The sequence below is a fragment of the Tiliqua scincoides genome, chromosome 1, assembly GCF_035046505.1.
Source record: "Tiliqua scincoides isolate rTilSci1 chromosome 1, rTilSci1.hap2, whole genome shotgun sequence".
NCBI classification, from domain to species: domain Eukaryota; kingdom Metazoa; phylum Chordata; class Lepidosauria; order Squamata; family Scincidae; genus Tiliqua; species Tiliqua scincoides.
Window position 1 is genome coordinate 69,834,026 of NC_089821.1, and position 18,521 is coordinate 69,852,546.

At 43.2% G+C, this 18,521-nt stretch overlaps 1 protein-coding gene across 7 annotated transcripts in view; it reads left to right on the forward strand.

Moving 5' to 3' along the window:
• The window catches only part of SPTB (spectrin beta, erythrocytic), a 139,036-nt gene that overhangs the window by 113,576 nt on the left and 6,939 nt on the right, over positions 1-18,521 (forward strand). For 4 of the 7 annotated variants that reach the window (XM_066611528.1, XM_066611530.1, XM_066611526.1 and 1 more), the window contains exons 31-34: positions 400-509; positions 2,002-2,080; positions 14,751-15,013; positions 17,391-17,564. In XM_066611528.1, coding sequence (XP_066467625.1) covers positions 400-509; positions 2,002-2,080; positions 14,751-15,013; positions 17,391-17,564 — 626 coding nt within the window. Of the gene's footprint in view, positions 1-399; positions 510-2,001; positions 2,081-3,189; positions 4,629-4,672; positions 5,301-14,750; positions 15,014-17,390; positions 17,565-18,521 lie in introns of those variants that run through there. The other 3 variants (XR_010793526.1, XM_066611532.1, XM_066611531.1) reach the window with 3 other exon arrangements.

Sequence of the window (18,521 nt, forward strand, 5' to 3'; positions counted from 1 at the left end):
CCATAAAACATGTTTCAAATGTTCTTACAAAAATGTTGTGCCGATTTTTCATTTGAGATTTGATGGGTAGGGTAGGAAGGTTATTCAGAAAATGTTGGTGGAAGTTTTGCTTTCAGTGCTACTGTAGTAGCCTGGACCTGCAGGTACCTGTATTAGGACAACCAATGATACAGTAGTGGTAGGATAGTGTAGATGGCTGTATAGTTAATGAGATGGTGAGGGGAAATTGTATAGGAAAAGCAAAGTAGTCTGGGAGGAGTTTGGAGTACTGCATTATGGGATTGGGGGAAAAGAGGACACAGTATGAATGAGAATTCTCCTGTCCCCCTGCATATAGCTTGCTATATGCAGATGTACATTTTTTCTCATCCCAAAGAAAACACAGTCGTTTTTTTCTAGCTTGAATTATTAGGGAAAAGAAAGATCCCAGAGGAGCCTTCACAGCACAAAGTAGCTCGGACAACGGACCTGCAGTTTGACTTTGACTCAGAGCCAGAACATGAAGTGGGGTAGGTTATATGTATGTACTTAGATCAGATGCTCTTTTCATAGCTGTACGTAGGACTAACAGTAACATTTAAAAAAGTTATTAATTATAATATATGAGAATTTTTACAAATCAATATGAACAGCCAAAATAAAGTTTACCATTGGGTCATTACCCCAAAGCGTGCAAAATATGCAACACTTCTTCCACCCCACCTGTGGCATTTTGTATTTCATGTAGTTTTGAACATGCACACTTTTTTTTTTAATTTGGGGATTTTACCAAAGGGGTATTTGGATCAGCTAGTTAGTGAATGGACATTGAGGTGGTGGTGGTGTCTGAGTGACCACAATGACATATTTTTAAAGGGTAGTGAGAACTTGGTCTTAACTGCATAGTGGCTGGATTATGAACATTGCTGATAGGATAAGGATGGGATCATCTTTCACAAGGATGTGATCATCTTTCACTATATCCTTATTTTCCTGTTTGCATTTCTGGGAGGTTGTGACTTTTAAAAAAAAACAACCATGTTGCTAAGGTATTAGAGTTCTATGAAACAGGAGTTACCTGCTTGAGTTTGCCTTTTATAAGTTGTTTGTTCTTTCTCTTTTTTTAATGTTCAGTTTTACTATTGTTCAGTTTTACAATATTATTGCTGCTTCTTTACTTCTCCATGTGTCTGAAGAGTGGGGTCACTTTGATCCACAGTACCCTCAATGTGCAGTGTGCTTTAGTAATGGGCAGCCCAATCCTGTGCTTCCCAGTGCCCAGGGCTGCAGCAGTGCCGAAAGGGCTACCACTGCATCCCATGGGGCTGGGAAGCAGTGAGGGGTCTTCCTCGCATCTGCGACTGCTAATGAGTGGGCACAGATTCAAGGAGCCCTGTATCAGGTCTGTCAGGCCTGCCTCCATCTCTGCCTCCCTCCTGCCCGCTCCCCTCACCACGCCTTCCTTCTGCCTTCTCCCCACCATGGTACACCTCCCCCCCACACCCAGACTTATGTCACCCAGCAAATGTCACCACCTGACATTTGCTTAGAACTCCAGGTGATAGTTGTCGTTCCTTTGCCTGGCGCTGGCTCAGCGTGGGCTCACACGCTCGCCCAGTGTTAAATGTTGCAGGTGTGCCTTATGGCACATTTGCAACACTGCAGACCGGCGTGGACTCAATATGATCGGGCCTTCAGTGGTCATTAATGACCCCCAGATACCTTTCCTATTATGATAGCAATATTTCTTGCAATAGCTCTTCTATGGGCCAAAATACATGTTTAGATCCACATATATTGATCTGTGGCTTTTCACTAGCTCCTGTGGTTAACGCAAAGCTACCATGAGTGACTTTAGATCAGTGGTTCCCAAACTGGTGGGTCGCAATGCGACCCACCAGGAGAACTGGAAGGAGACCATTCTCCCTTAAGGGAAGTGTCCAAGAAATGACTGGTGATGGGACTGCTTAAAACTATGATGGTGATGGAACACTACTCTTTAAACTGTTCTGTTTGTTGTAGGTCTAGAGAAGAAGGTGAGAAAAAGGTGGGGTTATATTCAGAAGACGCCCTTACCCCTACAGCAGAAGATTCATCACTGGTCAGTTAACAAATTTCTCCTTTCTGGAAACTGTAACCGCTTAATGCCATTTTCAAAATATGTTGCATATTGTCCCATCTGGAAAAAGTATATGAACAATCTGACCATGTTTCCCCTTTGGCAAAAAAACAAAGTCCCTCCTGCATTCAGTTATGTTTTGAACCTTACCTTGTGATGTCCTTCAGTTGTTCTTCCTGTATCAATTGAGAAGCTACATAAAGAGTATTGGGAACCAAATCATATTTAGGCTAAATTGGTTGTTCAGTTAATAAAGACTAATGTTACTGTTTTAAAATTTACCATAGAATGCTCAATATCTGAAGCTCTTAGATCTCGGAATTCAATGCAATCCTTCCTTTATGGTATTATGTCCGAAATCCTATGCAAATGCCCTTTCCATCTGTTTACCCATCTTGTACAAATTGCACATTTCCTAGACCATCTGGATAAATGAAGTTTTAATTGTACTGTTTGCTTGACTCCTGATAAGGAAAAGGATAAGGATACCTTGCAGGTATCCATAAATTAAGACTTTTTGGCAGGGCTGGTTCTATAGGGACATCTGTTTGACTTGGAGACAGCTGTATCCTCAGTAATTTTGTGCAGTCCTACACATTCTTGCCTGGAAGTAAGTCCCACTGAATGTAAACAGACTTGCTTCTGAGTACATGTGCCTAGGACTGTACTATAAGTGCACTAAAGTAAAATATCTTTTATACACAATTAGTTGCTAGTTACAGTATACATATTTTGCAGTTGGGATCCTGGCAACTGTCCAAAAGCCCAGCAGTATCATTTATAAAATGACTTGGATGTCAGGATCATTAAGCATTAGTTTAAAAAGATAACCAGTGGTTTTGTAGCTGTAAAAGGAAGGGTGATATTTGATTGTTTTTGTTGGAAAACATCATTTGCAGAACTCCAGGAGCATGAAACGAGATGGAGAAAAGATCACATGCATTCACATGTAGTGCTTAATCACTAACCACTTTCTCTGGAGTAATTCCCGAGGCAGTAGTTTACTATTTGCAGGCTTGATCCTGAGCGCAGTCTGTGTCAAAAGCTCCTGGCTCCCAAGTGATTTTTACTTGTTCATTCATTTGATGCAGTTGGACTGAGAGATATTCACCACCTGATCTCCCTGCTGTTCCTGTGGAGTATGTTCTGTTCCTACCTGAATGTCTTATGGATCAAGAACCCCAATGTTTATTGGAAAGTCACCTGCATCCAGGAGAGAGAGGTCTCATTGTTCAGGCATTTGAGAAAGATGATCTTACCTGCCTAGGGGCTTGGTATCAAAGTTGGCACCTACACCCAGCAACATATTTTACATGTGTGGTTTTGTTTGTGTGTTTTGTGTTTAAGAAAGCTTTTGGCTCCTCTCCTTTAAGTATCCTTAGGTGTTGTGTGCACACATTGTAGAAAGCATGAGCAAAAAGAAACCCAGAAAATGTTTGCTCATAGGCGTCATTCTCGAATGGGTTACTCAGCCATAGGCTACTTTCCAGGCTGCTCTGTTATCTTAACACCCCTTATAAAGGGGTATTGTGACAGGTGTATGAGCCAAATATATTTTCATGCTTAATAGGTAAGTACAGTGGAAAATCCTGGTGAGAAGAGTGGGGTGATTACAACTACAGAATTATTTGGAATATAATACATCCTATTGTTAGAGAAAGAAAGAAATTACAAGATGGAAATTCCCAGCTGCATTGTCACTTTTGCTACTAATTTACTGAGTGGCTTTGAATATGTTGTCAGGAAATTCCTGTCAGAAAAATGGAATATTCTTTGAACTTGAGAAGGAAGATCATCAGGAAGGAGAGTGATAGTACTTCTGAAGAATGCCTAGAGATTTTAGGCTCTGTATACAGAAAGTTTCTTTCTATACATTGTGTGGGCACTTTGTATCTTATAGATGCTTTCACACACATCAACATGAATGAGCTGTTGGGATGGTTTGTGCTGTATCGGAAATACCTCAAACACAGGGGAAATTCCTAGATATAAGTCCAGGGGAGGCTTGGCTCAATTGTTCTGGATGTACTTTGTGCTTAAAGGGTACTTCCTGCTGACAACCAGAACAAGGGGCACAAAGTGGCATGTTATGCAGACATATTTACATTTCTGTATAACATGCCAGTGAATAACAGCTTTCACTGATACTGTAAATTGAAAAGTGTTACTGCATATACATATGGTTGCGCTCTTTTCCACATGCACCTCTCTGTGTGGGGAGAATCGCTACACATTCCCCAGATAAAACCCCAAAAGTTACCCCCAGATAAAACCCCAAAAGTTACTCACAAAGCTGCCTGAAGCAACAACTGCAAAATGCAAGCAAAACATTTTTAACTTCATATGGTGCTCACTGTCAGGGTTTCAGGACACATTAGCTAGACACATAATCTCTGTCTTGCACTCATGCGTAAATCTACACCTCCTTTATATATTTGTTCTAAAGAAATTATGTATCCAGGTTTTGAAAAACTACCTCTACATACATCTAAATATTTCTACTTGGAAATACAAGTAATATCTCTTTGTGGATCAGTTGTGAATTATGTACAATAATCAGGGCTTGTTTCTCAGCATAGCATGAAGAATGCCACCTTCAGCATCTCATCACAAGACACAGAACTCATCAGATGATTTACAGCCAGGACATTCTCCTTCCGAATTTTTTCTGCTACTTTAACCATCCATCAGTATCTATCAAGAACATAAGAAGAGCTCTGCTACATCAGGCCAAGGACCCACCTTGTCCAGCATCCTGTATCACACAGGATACACAAGCACACACGATACCTGTATCCTGTTGTCACTCCCTAGCACCCTGCAATAAATTTGGACAAAGCTTCTGTTGTCTTCTGCAAGCCTTTGTGCTTTTCTGCACTAATGTTCCTCAGCCTTACTTCTCTGTTTCTGTCACTGCTTCCTCTTCAGTTGTCCTAAGTCTTTTTTACTTTTTGACTGCTGGCAAAAAGTATTTTTACAGAATCCCAGACAGTCCCTTTGTGTCTTGATATCTCCAGCTTCATATATGAAGATTGCTTTGATTGCTTATACAAACAACTCAATATCCAACTCAATTACACTATCCATGTTCATTATTTTTTGAGTGTCTTTATTGAACACGTTCAAAACTTCTGTAGTTATGCCTTTCATCTCCTCTTATGCTGCTACTTGTGCATTCTGGTCACCTCTTTTGCACTGAATATTAGCAAATACGAGCCTCCTTACTGGCTTCCACTCTTGATCCTCCTTCCAGTCTTGATGGCCTTCAGTCATACTCTTTTTTTTTTTGTTTGCTTTGGGGGGGGGGTGCGCACGCACCAAGGGAGTACACTCCTAAAAACCTGGCACTTCTAGGCTTTTTGTGCAGACCAATTTGATGCTCAGCTTCCGTCTTTGCAGTAATCCTGTCTAGACCAGCCTCTCCAGTAGTCAGTGAGTTATTGTAAGTTGTAGATCCGATGACTTGTTAATCACATGCAGTCCTGGCAACAAAATGGGATTCTAGTCACAATAGTTTCTAGGTACACTTATGCGTGACAAGAGACCTGGATTTGAGTTCTGAAGGGTGCCATCTTGGCAAAAAAAAACAACCATTTCTGCAGCTGCTTTCCTCTCCTGTTTGCTTCTACACTCTCTTAGCCTGCTTTTTGTTAACTTGATGACTGTTACCAGACTTGGAAGTTCCTCACAATTGGTTTGTATGATAAACACAACACAGTATGTTTGATTTGTGGCAGATTGCAAAAGAAGGCAACAACTGAAGCCACTGCTTTCTCAGTGAATATGGTTGCAGTTCAGCATCACCCATAAGCATTTTGTTTCATAGGCAATTTGGGAGACATTTCTCTTAAGTCCCAGCAGAAAGCTACTATTATAGAATCACTAGACCTTAGGAGACTTGTTTAATATGATAATTCACTCCTGGCACATCTTTAGAAAAAGTCTTGAATCTCTGTTGACCACTTTTTGTGGCTGATCATGTTTGTTTGGCTGATCACTGCCAGAGCAGCAAGCTTATGTACATGGATAAGATGCCCTGCAGCAGAATGACTACTTCTAAGCAAGAGTCGGTGAAGCCATACAGAGTTGAGTTTCTATGGAGATGAGCAGACACTGGGACAACTTGTTCCATCCCTTGCCTTGTTCTGTGTGGTGCACCAAAAATGCCTGTCACAACTAGCTAGTAAAGCCAGGGGGTCATGGAAAAAGAAAGCACAGCTGTAGTTTTTTTTTAATAGCCCCACTCTAGTTTTTCCAGGTGTTTCTGTTATAGCACAGAAAAATTCTGCAGTGGGAAGTCCTCAGCAGATTGTAAATGAAAGAACCAGAAGGGCAAAGCGACACAAAAGAGGGACAGGGGCAAGTGAGAATAAGGGAGCAACATGTGAACATTTTACTAGGGATTAATTTTTGGCAATTCTGTTTAGCTTTTTAAATTTTCATCACCCTTTTTAGCTCAGGAGGGTCAGGTCTTTAACTAATATGCATTCTTTTCAACAAGAGTATCTCAAGCATCATGAAACTGCATATGCAGAGAACACATGCTGAGCTTGGGATCGCATTCAGAGCAGAGCAGAAGCAAGAAGCTCTCTGGTTTAGGGGGGAAAAAAAAGTCATGCTCTGATTTGATAAAGAGTCTGCTAATTAGGGTAGGTGGTGCCGGTTGGCCAGAATACTGCTTTTCAATTAGTGTGAGAGATTTACTGGGGAATGTAGAATCTGTGAAGATACAGGTCTTGAATCAACATGTACAATGGATTATCTAATGATATCAGAATTTCAAGAGACAGGCACTTGCATGGTTTGCTATGTCAACGAGGTGATTTTTTCCCCTTCAGATCTTGTTCCTTTTGTCTTGTTACAAGAGGGACAGAATGGAACAGAGATGTCAAACATAGGGCCTGTGGGCCAGATGTCGTCCCCAGAAGCAATGTATATGGCCCCCATTATAATTGAGTTCTCCCAGCATGATAATTGATTGGCCTCTCTCATATCTTGAAATTATGAACAAGATTTGCACATTTTTTCTTCTGTTGTTTGCAGCCAATGAGTTTCTATGTGAGAACAAAGGGCTTATTTCTGACCATCATCTGCTTAATGATGTCACTTCCTACTTTATGATGTCACTTCCAACCCTCAGCAGGTACCATGGATACCATTCAGCCCACTCTGAAACGAGTCTGACACTCCTGGAATAGAACGAAGCCCTGTAACGAGTTATCCCCTCAAACCATCAAATGAACTGCACCACTCAACCTAATAGCAATGTTGTATAAACTATATGATCTTAGCTGATTTTTCCTTACACAAAGACAGGTTGGGGCTTGGGCCTGGTGTAGGAGTTTCATATAGACATGCAGGTTCCTCAGCAGCTTTCCCTGTGGATCAAACTAGACAGTATTTTAAGCATGCAATTAGCCTGTATGTGGGAAAGTAGTATGTCATTGTTATTGTCGTTTTGTTATACAAACATAGGCCTTGTACTCCTAGATGGGACTACTGTGTGCAGGAGCAATTTCAAACCTTCTGCCACACCACAGTCCCAATCCTGATCCCAATCTGCAACTTAGCCAAAACCAAAATCAAACAAAAGCAACCATGCATGAGAATACAGTGCTTAATGTCTAGTTTGACCCACAGTGTGACTTGGGTGGGGTGACACTTCTTTTTTCTTTCTGGTCATAGTGATTTTACCTGGAGTATCCATAAAGAAATAAAAGGATAAAGTACAGCACATTTTAGTGTCTGTATGGCACCCAGAGGCAATGTTAGCTCTATACCAAGGGTGTCCAAAGTTTTTGGCAGGAGGGCCACATCATCTCTCTGACACTATGTCGGGGGCCAGAGAAAAAAAGAATTCATTTACATTTAAAATTTGAATAAATTTACATAAGTTTACATAAATGAATATATTAAAGATGAACTTATATGAATGAATGAAGGGCTTGCAATAGCTCAAGGCCTATAAAAGGCCTTGCACAAAGCAAGGTTGGCCTTTCCTTTTCTGCCACTACTGCATCACAGATGTGAAACAAGAAGCCCTCATCCCACAGCTCACGTGAGAGTTCAAACAGTCACACTCACACTGAGAGCAGTTGTGTCGGGCCAGTGTGGGCTCCCAACAAATCTCCGGAGGGCCAGAGTCTCATTGGAGACTGTGGGCTCCCTGAGAGCCGCATTGAGAGGCCTCGAGGGCCACAAGTGGCCCCAGGGCCAGGGTTTGGGCACCCCTGCTCTACACAGTTCTGTTTCTTATTTAAGAAGTGTGTGCGTTGACCAACAATCTCAAAGTGAACCTGCAATTGGCAGCACTGTGAACACAGGACTACACTTTAAATGTAGAATTGGTTATGCAGAGATAAAATCCCATAGACTTCTATGAAACATTGTGTAATTGCGGACAATATTTCAGGCAAAGATTTCAGGCAAAACCAGTAGAAATTCACAGGACTGTATTATCTCCTTTCTCAGCTTTGATTGATAAGATTGCCTCCTTCATGAAGTGATAATTTCCTTACTATCTGACCACGTGACAACTACACAGAAGCAAAACAACCATATAGGAAGGAGAACACCAGAAAAGATAATTCTCTGTTACACTGCTCTTCTTTCCTTGTTCCCACAAATTTCAGTTCCCAGGAGAGGGGTAGATGACTATTAAACCACTTTAAGGCCCTAACTGTATGTTCTAAGGGGGTTGCTTTGCTGCCACAAACCCACATCCTCCCTCCATCTCCTTGTTAATGGATGGTAAAAGAAAAATGTTATGTGATGTCATCACATTCAGTGTTTCCCCTCCCCCACTCCAGTGCATTTACTGCTGCTGCAGGGCACTGAGAAACAGTGATCGTGATCTTATGTCATGTATCTTTTATCAAATATTACCAAGGGGATGTGGTTTAATGGCATCCACATGACTTCTGCAATGTGTAGTTAGATATGCTCTACAGTGTTTTTTCCATGGGATGGTGACTTCTAGTCAGTACCGCTTCTAAACCCTGGACAGGGCCCTTCTCCCTGTTGCACCAGCTAGCCTTTGAACACTCATTTCCCTTTCACAAAATTATATATACTAGAAATATTACATTGTACATTATTTTCAACCATGTTCTGACAAGCAACTAGTCTGTGAGCTGTTTGCCTTAGTTCCCCTTGCTCAGTGAATAGAGACGGCATAAGCTGTAAAGTCAAGAAGAGCCTCATAATGCTGACTCTGTCTATCCTCACCTACTGTAATCTCATCTTAATAATGGTTCAGCCTAGGTTAGCATGTTCTAAATAAGGACTTGCATCATCTCTTTCCATGTATCAATGCCAATCCAGAATCTTCCTTATCAATGGGTCTCTCATATTTGGCCCAGTTCTGCATCTTGTGTTACCACACCTGCTCAGGAATGCATAGGAACAGGCCTACATATGTAACTCCAGTTAAGCATGTTAAAGGGTCTTTGACCATTATAAGTCACAGCACACTTGCGGGGAATTGATATTTTAGAGGGGGGAGAGAGAGAGGAGTCTATCACAACACAGAGTATATTAAAAATAGTTTTACAATAATACAAGAGGGAAATTGGAATAAATGCAAAGTGAGAGGCAAAACGATAGCAAAACAAGGCAAAAAAGAATGTGTGTGTGTGTGTGTGTGAGAGAGAGAGAGAGAGAGAGACCCACAGGCCAGTGCCAATGTCACCCAAGGCAGCCCCACGTAATGCCAAGCTGCATGAAACCCTGCCACTGCTGCCTCCTTCTCAAACATTGTTTAAAACGCACACTATAAGCATACGCCTGTCCATGAGTAACTGGATGGGGAAGAGAGGCAGCCAACATTGGTGCAAGCCCCCCTCTGCTGCTGCCTCCTGCCAAAAGTAAAAAGAGATTCGCGTGTATATTCACATGTGCCTGCCCTCCTGTGGGTGGTTAGAGGGAGTGCAATCTGGCACAAGCCCCCCCCCCCACCTGCCTGGAGAGTGAGCTGAGCAGAGCTGAGTCACCTTCAACCCCTTTTCCTTACCCTTAGCTTTGTTTGCCTCGTTCTCACTCACCTAGGTCCTATTTAAAAGTGACATGGAAAAGCAGAGCATGTTTCCCAACTAGACTTTGAACATTTTTAATCTGATCGCATTGCAGGTTCCAATATTTAATGATCCATATTCAATGAACAATTGTTTCCCGCATTTCCTTTCAACTTTTGTGGAGGGAAAGGACAGAACAGACACAATACCTAGTAGTTAGCAGGAGCCCTTTTACCCTCTTTTTGCTGGTCAGACTGTGATTTACTGAAAAATTGGTAGTTTTCCTTTTGCCACCACTAAGGCTAGGAATCCCTGACAGAAGGAGAGCACCTTAGCCAAATCTTCTCCCTCTTTGGTTAACTGAGGAGCCCCCAAATCCAGGGAATGCCCTTGAAGCCAAACAGTAGCAAAATTTTAAGCAATATGGTAGGTGTGACAACCCACTCCCTTCCAATCGAACTTGGTCTATGCAGTAAAAAATTGGAGGTTGTTTAAAAGACTGAAGGAGCAAGTCAAGCTGGGTTTGGGGGGACTCAAGGGATCAAAACAAGGCACATATCGAAAGGCATATATCCTGTTTAGGAACAACAAAAGAAGAGTTGTTGCAAAGGTTGACCAGGAGACTAAAATGCAAATGGAAAACAAAACAAATTCCTTCATGTGATTAACTGAACCTTGTCCAAGGAATCTGCTTCCTTCACATGTGGTGAGTGGACACACCTTTTGCAAAGCAGCAGCTGCTTTCAACAATGGACTGGGGCAGCAAACCTAGGCATCTTTGTGCATGACATTAAAAAACCTAGGGTTGATGATGTTGGAGGTCTGACTGGTTGTATGTTTTATGACCACCTGGGCATCCTTACCTGCTCTTTCACCTTTATAGGTGGGCTTGGAAACCCAATCAGCTAGTGTGTGCCAAAGCATGCAAGTAGATGAGCTAGGAGCTATTAGCAAGACCTAAATTTTGAAGACAAGCAATTCACAAATGGAGCTCTTTGTTGTGTCATGAGTTCTTTCAGCAGCAGCACTGAATTCAGAAATAAGGAAGCATTCCAAGACAATGACTACTGCTCAGGATGTCTCAGAAATCTTTTTAGGAAACTGAAGCACCTCAAAAGCACTTGAGAGACTAGACTAAAGGAGTTTGGGAAAATATGGAACTAGAGGAACGTGGAAAAATTTCACCACCCTATTCTACCCTTTCATTCCTACAACTATTGCAATCTATTGCCTTTGTGATTAAGTTATCATTTTGTTATTGGCATTGAGGTACAGATTCATAGTAATATTTGTTGTGTTGCATTCCTCTAACACTAGAAGAAAGAGAAGGAAAAGAAAAGGGGGAGTTGTAATTGTGGGTGCTAGGAGTCCCTGACAAATCTTTTCTAAAGTGCTTCAAGAATGCTTACCTTATTTTTGTTTAAGAATGCAATCAGATGTCAATCGATTGCATGCTAGTTGGGTGGTACTGCTGCTGTATAGGAAATTTCACAGATATCTTTTATCTGGGACACATGCATGCATCCCACACTGCAGGAAGCTGGTTGTATGTACAGCACATGCTAGCTCTGTCAGTCACGTTAGGGCCGGACTGTTTAGTGGCAGGGCCCAAAGCAGAGCATTTGTGCAGGGCCCACACCTTCCCTGCAGGCCTCACCTCACCTTGCAGCTGCAGCGAGTTGAGCACTGATGTTGTTGTGTGCGATGCTTTGGTTTGCCTTAGTTGTTTATGTCAGTGCTAACTCCTCTGGGAGGCCCATTTCAGACCATTCAGTCACAGGGACAGGCTGGAAGGCAGACATAGTGCTCAACTCTCCAAGCCCGGGCATGGATGATTCCATGCCACAGTGGCAGCATGGCTTCTCCAAGGACCAGGGCCCAATTTGGCCAAATGGCGCTGAGATTGGCCCTGAGTCACGTACTCCTCTGTAGGCTAAAACATCCCTATGTATCTGCAGCATGGGGTTCAGAAGCATTGGAACAGGACTTCTGATATTTGCTGCATTATTTTTACAGTATTCCTGATTTTTATTAACATATACACATAATGCCATCAATGTGGATGGCATTTTGCAACAGAAGATGGGGCTCACTTGAGGAAAGCAACAGAGGAAAGAATGCGGGGTGGTGGTGTCACAGTAGATGGGGAAGAATATACAGCCACCTACAGAAACATGTTGTGCAGACTGTGTGACCTTGGACTACTTCAGAGTACAGTTCAGGAAGTCACAGACTGAATATTCTCTCATGGCAACAATGTCTTGCACACAAAAAGCTAGCATGTTAGAGAGGGTCTCCAATGTAGCCCTCCTAGAAAACCTTTGTGCTGGAAAACAGTGCGTCTGCGTGTGTGCGCACATGCATGTGCGTGCAGTGGAAGTATTCAATTCAGAAATCTCTGCATGTGTTCTGAAGAAGCACAGTCCCAGGAAGATTATACCATGTCATTTATTTGGACATGTAGTTTGGCTCTTACATTCGGGGTGGGACATCTGGATCAATTGAACACCCCCTAATTTCTGTGTATTCCATTTTTAATGCTTCATTGGTGTTCATTCATTCTGTTATTTAGGAATTCCAGTATGTGAATGTAGATTGCTGAAAAGCATTGTTGGTGGGTGATGTCATATGTGATGATGGAGAACATGTATGTGAATGAGCCATACTTCAATAGTATGACTGATATTATTAGGCCCTCTAATAGTGTTATTGATGAACTACTGGGGTTTGTTGTTTAGTTCTTTGATTTGCGATTGGCTGCTAGTCATGTTGTCTTTAAGCTATAACAGGTCTTCCTTCTACAGCTTGCTTGAGAGAACAGACGGGTGAAACTTGTAGGTCCCCTAAGATGCGTTTACAGCAGTTTTAGTTGTACACTTTTGGAAAACCTGCACAAACTTGGAGGCAACAGAATTTGAGGCCTACATATTGAGGCCTACAGGGAGATACAGATCTCCCTGATCTCAGGGTATTTAAAAATTAAAGGAACATTTCATATACTTAGGATATCAGCTGAAATTTCTAATCTGCAATTAAGTTTCAGGTGCATTAGAACTGATGAAAAATCTAATTAGCAGCATACTAACTGGTGTTATTGTATAGAACAGGGTTGGCCAGCCATTCAACTTTAGGGCTCCTGGACCTTTAACAATTGTGCTTGTCTCACAGATGCAGGCTGCACCTGATGAGATTTCCTCTTCTAAAGATGAAAGGTTGGCCTCCCCTGGTACAGAAGCAGCTGAACCCAATTCTTTAACTTAATTTTTATTCCGTCCATTTACCTGTGCATTGAAGTAACAGTGGGAGCCATTAAGTTTTGAGAGCCTATCCATATATCTGCCAGAACAGGGGCCCAGGTTTCATATTATGTTTGTGATGTGGAAGCTGCTGTAAGGCGTCTCACATCCTGTGTTACTCATGTTAGCCCTTGGGCTATAAGAAGTAGATTGTGCTACCATTCCTCCTGACAATACCAGTGTTGCCCAGTTTCTGGGAAGGGTGATGCTGGTGTGCAAAGGAACTGCAGTATGGGCTCCTCACACATCACTTTTTGCAATACAGATGTGCCCTAGTATCCACGGGAGATCCATTCCGGACCTTCACATGGATACTGAGGATCCGTGGATACTGCGGACGCCCCATCCACCGCAGCCCCTCCACGCACCCATTACACCCTTTTAAACACTTACACCCTTTTAAAATTGACTCAACTTTTCCCCAAGTTAAGTGTTTATAACAAAGTAATAGGTGTGCGGGAGGGGGAACCACCCACTCCCCATGAGCCTCCCTGTCCATTAAACTGTTTTAGGGTGCAATCATAATCCCTTATGCCAGTGCTTTCCAGGCACACATTCTTGCTTAAACAGGCTGCGTTTGCAGCTGGCAGGAAGGAAGGAACAACAGTGAGTGGTTAAAGGGAACACCGGTGAGGTCAATCAAAAGACTTCACTGCTGTTCCTTTCTTCCTGCCAGCTGCAAACTCAGCCTGTTTAAGCAAGAATGCGTGCCCAGTAAGTTTTAAAAACAGTTTATTGGGTGCTTGGGGGGGCATAGGGAGTGGGGGGTTCCCCACATCCCCCCCAATCGCCCATTACATTGTTTTTAAAAGTTACTGGAGCAAAATTGGCTTGGTTAAGCAAGCACACAGACACATCTGCGGACACCTGAATCGGTCGATACAGGATATGGGGGCCCCACGTACTCAAATGGTGCAAGCAGAAGTTGCATTGCACCAATTCCCATGTTACAAATATAATTTGTGTTAGAGCCCTTCAATGGACTGAGGCAGTTGAATTCTAGGATGTAACACTTCAGAGTGAGGCGGGGCCTTGCATTTTCAATTTTTTCCCCCCAAAATTCTTTCCTGTAGCACACTAATATCCCAGAGAAGAAGGCGGCACTAAGCAAATATCCCTGATAGGCTCATTTACCACATACAGGGAGCTGGTATGGGGGAGTATTCAAAAAATATGCCTCCCTGCAGTCTGAAGTTATATTCAGTCCCGAATTCTACCATATTCTTCTGCACCACATATAAAACTGGTCTCTGTTCCTTCAATGGAATGGGGCAGGATCCATTCCCCCAATGTCACGCTGAGTTGCTTCTGTTGTTGTTAAATTGTCTCTTCTTATGCTTACAGCAGGTGCAAGAAAACGAGAAGCTAGGTAGTGAAATGGTCCCAGAAGAGCTACCTGAAGAACTGCCCGAAACAGAGATCAAAGTGGACAGTGAAGAAATTTCCACTAAGGACTCACTCTTCAAGATGGTCCAGACACCTGTGAGCGAGATAGATGAGACAGCCACCCTACCTGCACAGCTGGACAGATCTCACACTGTTCAACTTGAGGGCTATCTGGGGCGGAAACATGATCTAGAAGCCCCCAACAAGAGGGCTTCCAACAGGTGGAGTTGTTTGCATGGATTCTGGGTGGTGGTTGATTTTAAAACCTCTTTCCTAATTAATCTCTCTGCAGAACTGCTATTGCTCAGCGTCACAGGCAGTTATCCACTGTGGCAGCCGCTCCCATACTGTGAGGTGTGGCTCTGTGCGGTAGTGCAGCGAGTGCTCGGGTAGTGCAGGACGTGCACCACTCGGCAGTGTGACCACAATGCAATGCCAAATACCATGGAACACCGGTTCAGTTTGACAGAGCTCTTGTGCGCAGTTTTCAGCTCCTGCTGCATTCTCGCAATGCATCCTGGGGCAACACTGGGAGGAGCAATACACCTCTGTGTTACATGGATGTGTGTTTTTTGAGCTATTTTTAGCCTGGAGAGGCTTGGAAACCACATGCTCTGACCGTGTGAAATGTGATATGGCACTTTTTCCCCATTTTAAAGGCATTGAAATAACCCCTGTATCAGCGGATTTTAGTATGCTGCAGATTTCGGTATACTGCGGTTGGACTGCCACTGCGGAATAGTATTATCACTCACATTCATATCACACATGGTACCTTTTTGAATCATAGAGCCCATACCAGCATGACCTAGGTGCACTATGAAAGAGTAGGGCTGAATAGAGGGCTGGTGGTTTTTTGCAAGATGATTTTGTGGTTCATGGTGCTTAGTGGTGTTCAGGCACAGCTGAGTTTACAGCTACCCACCAGAAAGAGAAGAACTGGTCAGCCTTACATGAAAGTGCACTTCCTTATGTTCTGGTGACTAAAGGTGGCCCACAGTGTTTAGAAGCACAGGAACCAAAAGCTATTGATCTGAGCAGATGGCACTGGGCACTTACTGGTAGATTGTGCTGTTGTAAGGGTTGTAAGGGTTAAAGAAACCCTTAGAAAGTGCCATCACCACTGAACTGCATATAAGCTGTATCTTTCAAGGAAAGAACAGCAGGTTATACAAGTTCTTGAACAGAGGAAGCTAACAGGGGTATTGAGAAACAGGTTAGAAGAGAAGAATGATCCATAACATCACTGGATCTGTCTTCTTACTACTCTGAGCTGAATTTTCTTTTACCTCAGATACAGTATTTTGCTGCCTTCCTCTACCAGACAATGTAAAAGGTTTTTTTCCTGGGATGAAGAATTCTTTCTACTATCTTCAGGTGCAGAATTTTGTCTGTTCACGTTTAGAATTCAAGAATGTCTTCTCCTCCTAAATAAAGATCCAAGAATGGTTTTTTACCCCCTCTAATGGTGATAATCCCCTGGGGGCTGGGGATAAGAATAGGTCCTAGGTTTGGCTGTACTTGTTGTAAGAGGTGACTAAACAGCCACTGGGTAGATGGGACTCCTTAGCCTGGGAAGGCAGCTCATCTGAGAGAAGGAAAACTCTGATCCCAAACCTCCACTGCCTTGTGGCTACATCCAGTTATGGAAAAGGCTTCAGGAGTCAACCTCAAGGCAAAATCTGGAGCCAGACTCCCTGAGGCAGTTCATGGCTGAACACAGTCATGTTCTGGCAACTCCTGCGATGCCGCTGGAACCAACCATATTGGCCTCTGCCTTTCCATTGGACCATTTCAGTGACGTGGAGAGGCGGGATTTGCTGCATGGGAAACAGTCTATCCTCCATATCTACTTTACCCAGGCTTCGCGCACTGGAGAGGACACTCTGTTCCAGAACCACCATTCAGAGCGCGATACCATAGTCTTCCGAGACTGAAGGATGCCAACAATGGTGATATATTTTCTCCATTGCTTCACCTTACTCCTTTCTCAGACATGATGACATTTGATGTTGTGCCATGTTCTCATAATATCAAAGAATAATTTGATTTTTTTTAACTAGCTCTACCAAAGGTCCTTCTAGGACAGTGATTTTCAACCTTTTTCATCTCACGGCACACTGACAAGGCACTGAAATTGTCAAGGCACACCACCAGGTTTTTGACAATTGACAAGGCACACCATGTGGCCAGAGGGGGCTCACATCTCCCATTTGGCCTTATTAATAAATGACTTTCCCCCAAATTCCTGTGGCACACCTGTGGACCACTTGTGGCACACCAGTATGCCACAGCACAGTGGTTAAAAATGGCTGTTCTAGGAATTGTGTATTAACTATTCTAGTTACAGGCAGATCAAGCCCACCTCTTGATTCTTTGAAATCCAGCTAAGAAGGACCAGAATGAGTGTACCTCTAACACTGATGAGAGTCTTAGGCTGCAATCCTCTCTGCACTTTCTTGCAAGTAGGCCCTGTTCAGCACAGTGGGACACACTTCTGAATAGACATGCAGAGGATTGCCCTGTAAGAAGAGTCTTGCTGTTTAATTTGGTCTGTACCTTGACCCTTGATCAGAGATGTTTCTTGCTTGCTGCTAGGTCCTGGAATACGTTATACTGTGTGCTCAGGAACAGTGAACTGACATTCTATAAGGATGCCAAGAGCTTGGCCTTGGGTGTGCCTTACCATGGAGAGGAACCTTTCCGGCTGAAGAATGCCTTCTGTGAAGTTGCTGCCGATTACAAGAAGAAGAAACACGTCTTCAAGTTGAGGTAAGAGCAAACTTGCTGCCACTGTTATCTTTTGTTTCTGCTTGCGACTGTTTTGCCCAAACAGACTCTTTGTTAAGACAGACTGTTCTTAGGCATGGTGGATCTTTAGCAAGTCACACATTCTTAGCATAGATGGACTTCTTTGAGCACAACAAAAAATTTGACTGAGGAGGATTTACTTTTTAAGAGTTGTGTGTAGGTCAGAGTTTCTGAATGTGTGAGTTGCAAGCCACTGATGGGTTGCAAGACTATGCCAAATAGGTCATGACCTGGGCTCTCCCACCTGCCCCTGCCTCCATTTGGCTCCATATCGGAGCCATTCTGGAGGAATAGGGAGGCCCTAGCGACCTCTTCCAAGTCATGCTGGGCTAGTGACTCACTCTACAGGCTGCTGTGGGTCTCAGAATGGCCTGCAGAAGCCTCCGAAAGCTACATCTGGTTTCGGAAGGCAATTTTCTGTTTGCTGGTGAGGCATCATAATTCAGTCAACTTGCATTTTTTTAGACAAAAATTAATGGACAAATACGCTCGTTCTAAGTTAGCTCTCCTGTACAGGGGACCCCTGTATCAGCGGATCATGTATCCACAGATTAACTTATCTATGGATCAGATCTGCGTTCCTCCTCCAGACTTAGAACCCTTTGGAGGGTTGTCTGAGCCCAACACAGGTAGTGAACATTCATCTGTGGCCTCTGATGGGCTCAGACTGAGCCTTAGAAGCAAAAACACACAACCGAAAGTTGCATGTTTTTGCCTCTAAGGCTCAGTCTGAGACTGGCAGAGGCCACAGATGTGTATGACCTCTGCTGAGCTCAGACGACCCTCCAGAGAGTGGGGGGGGGGGTGTGCTCGCCCATATCTGCAGTTTCACTTCACCGTGGGGGGTTCCAACACAGAACCTCCACAGATACAGGGGCACACATGTATTTGCTTTCCATGTTTGTTTCCCTTCTTGGT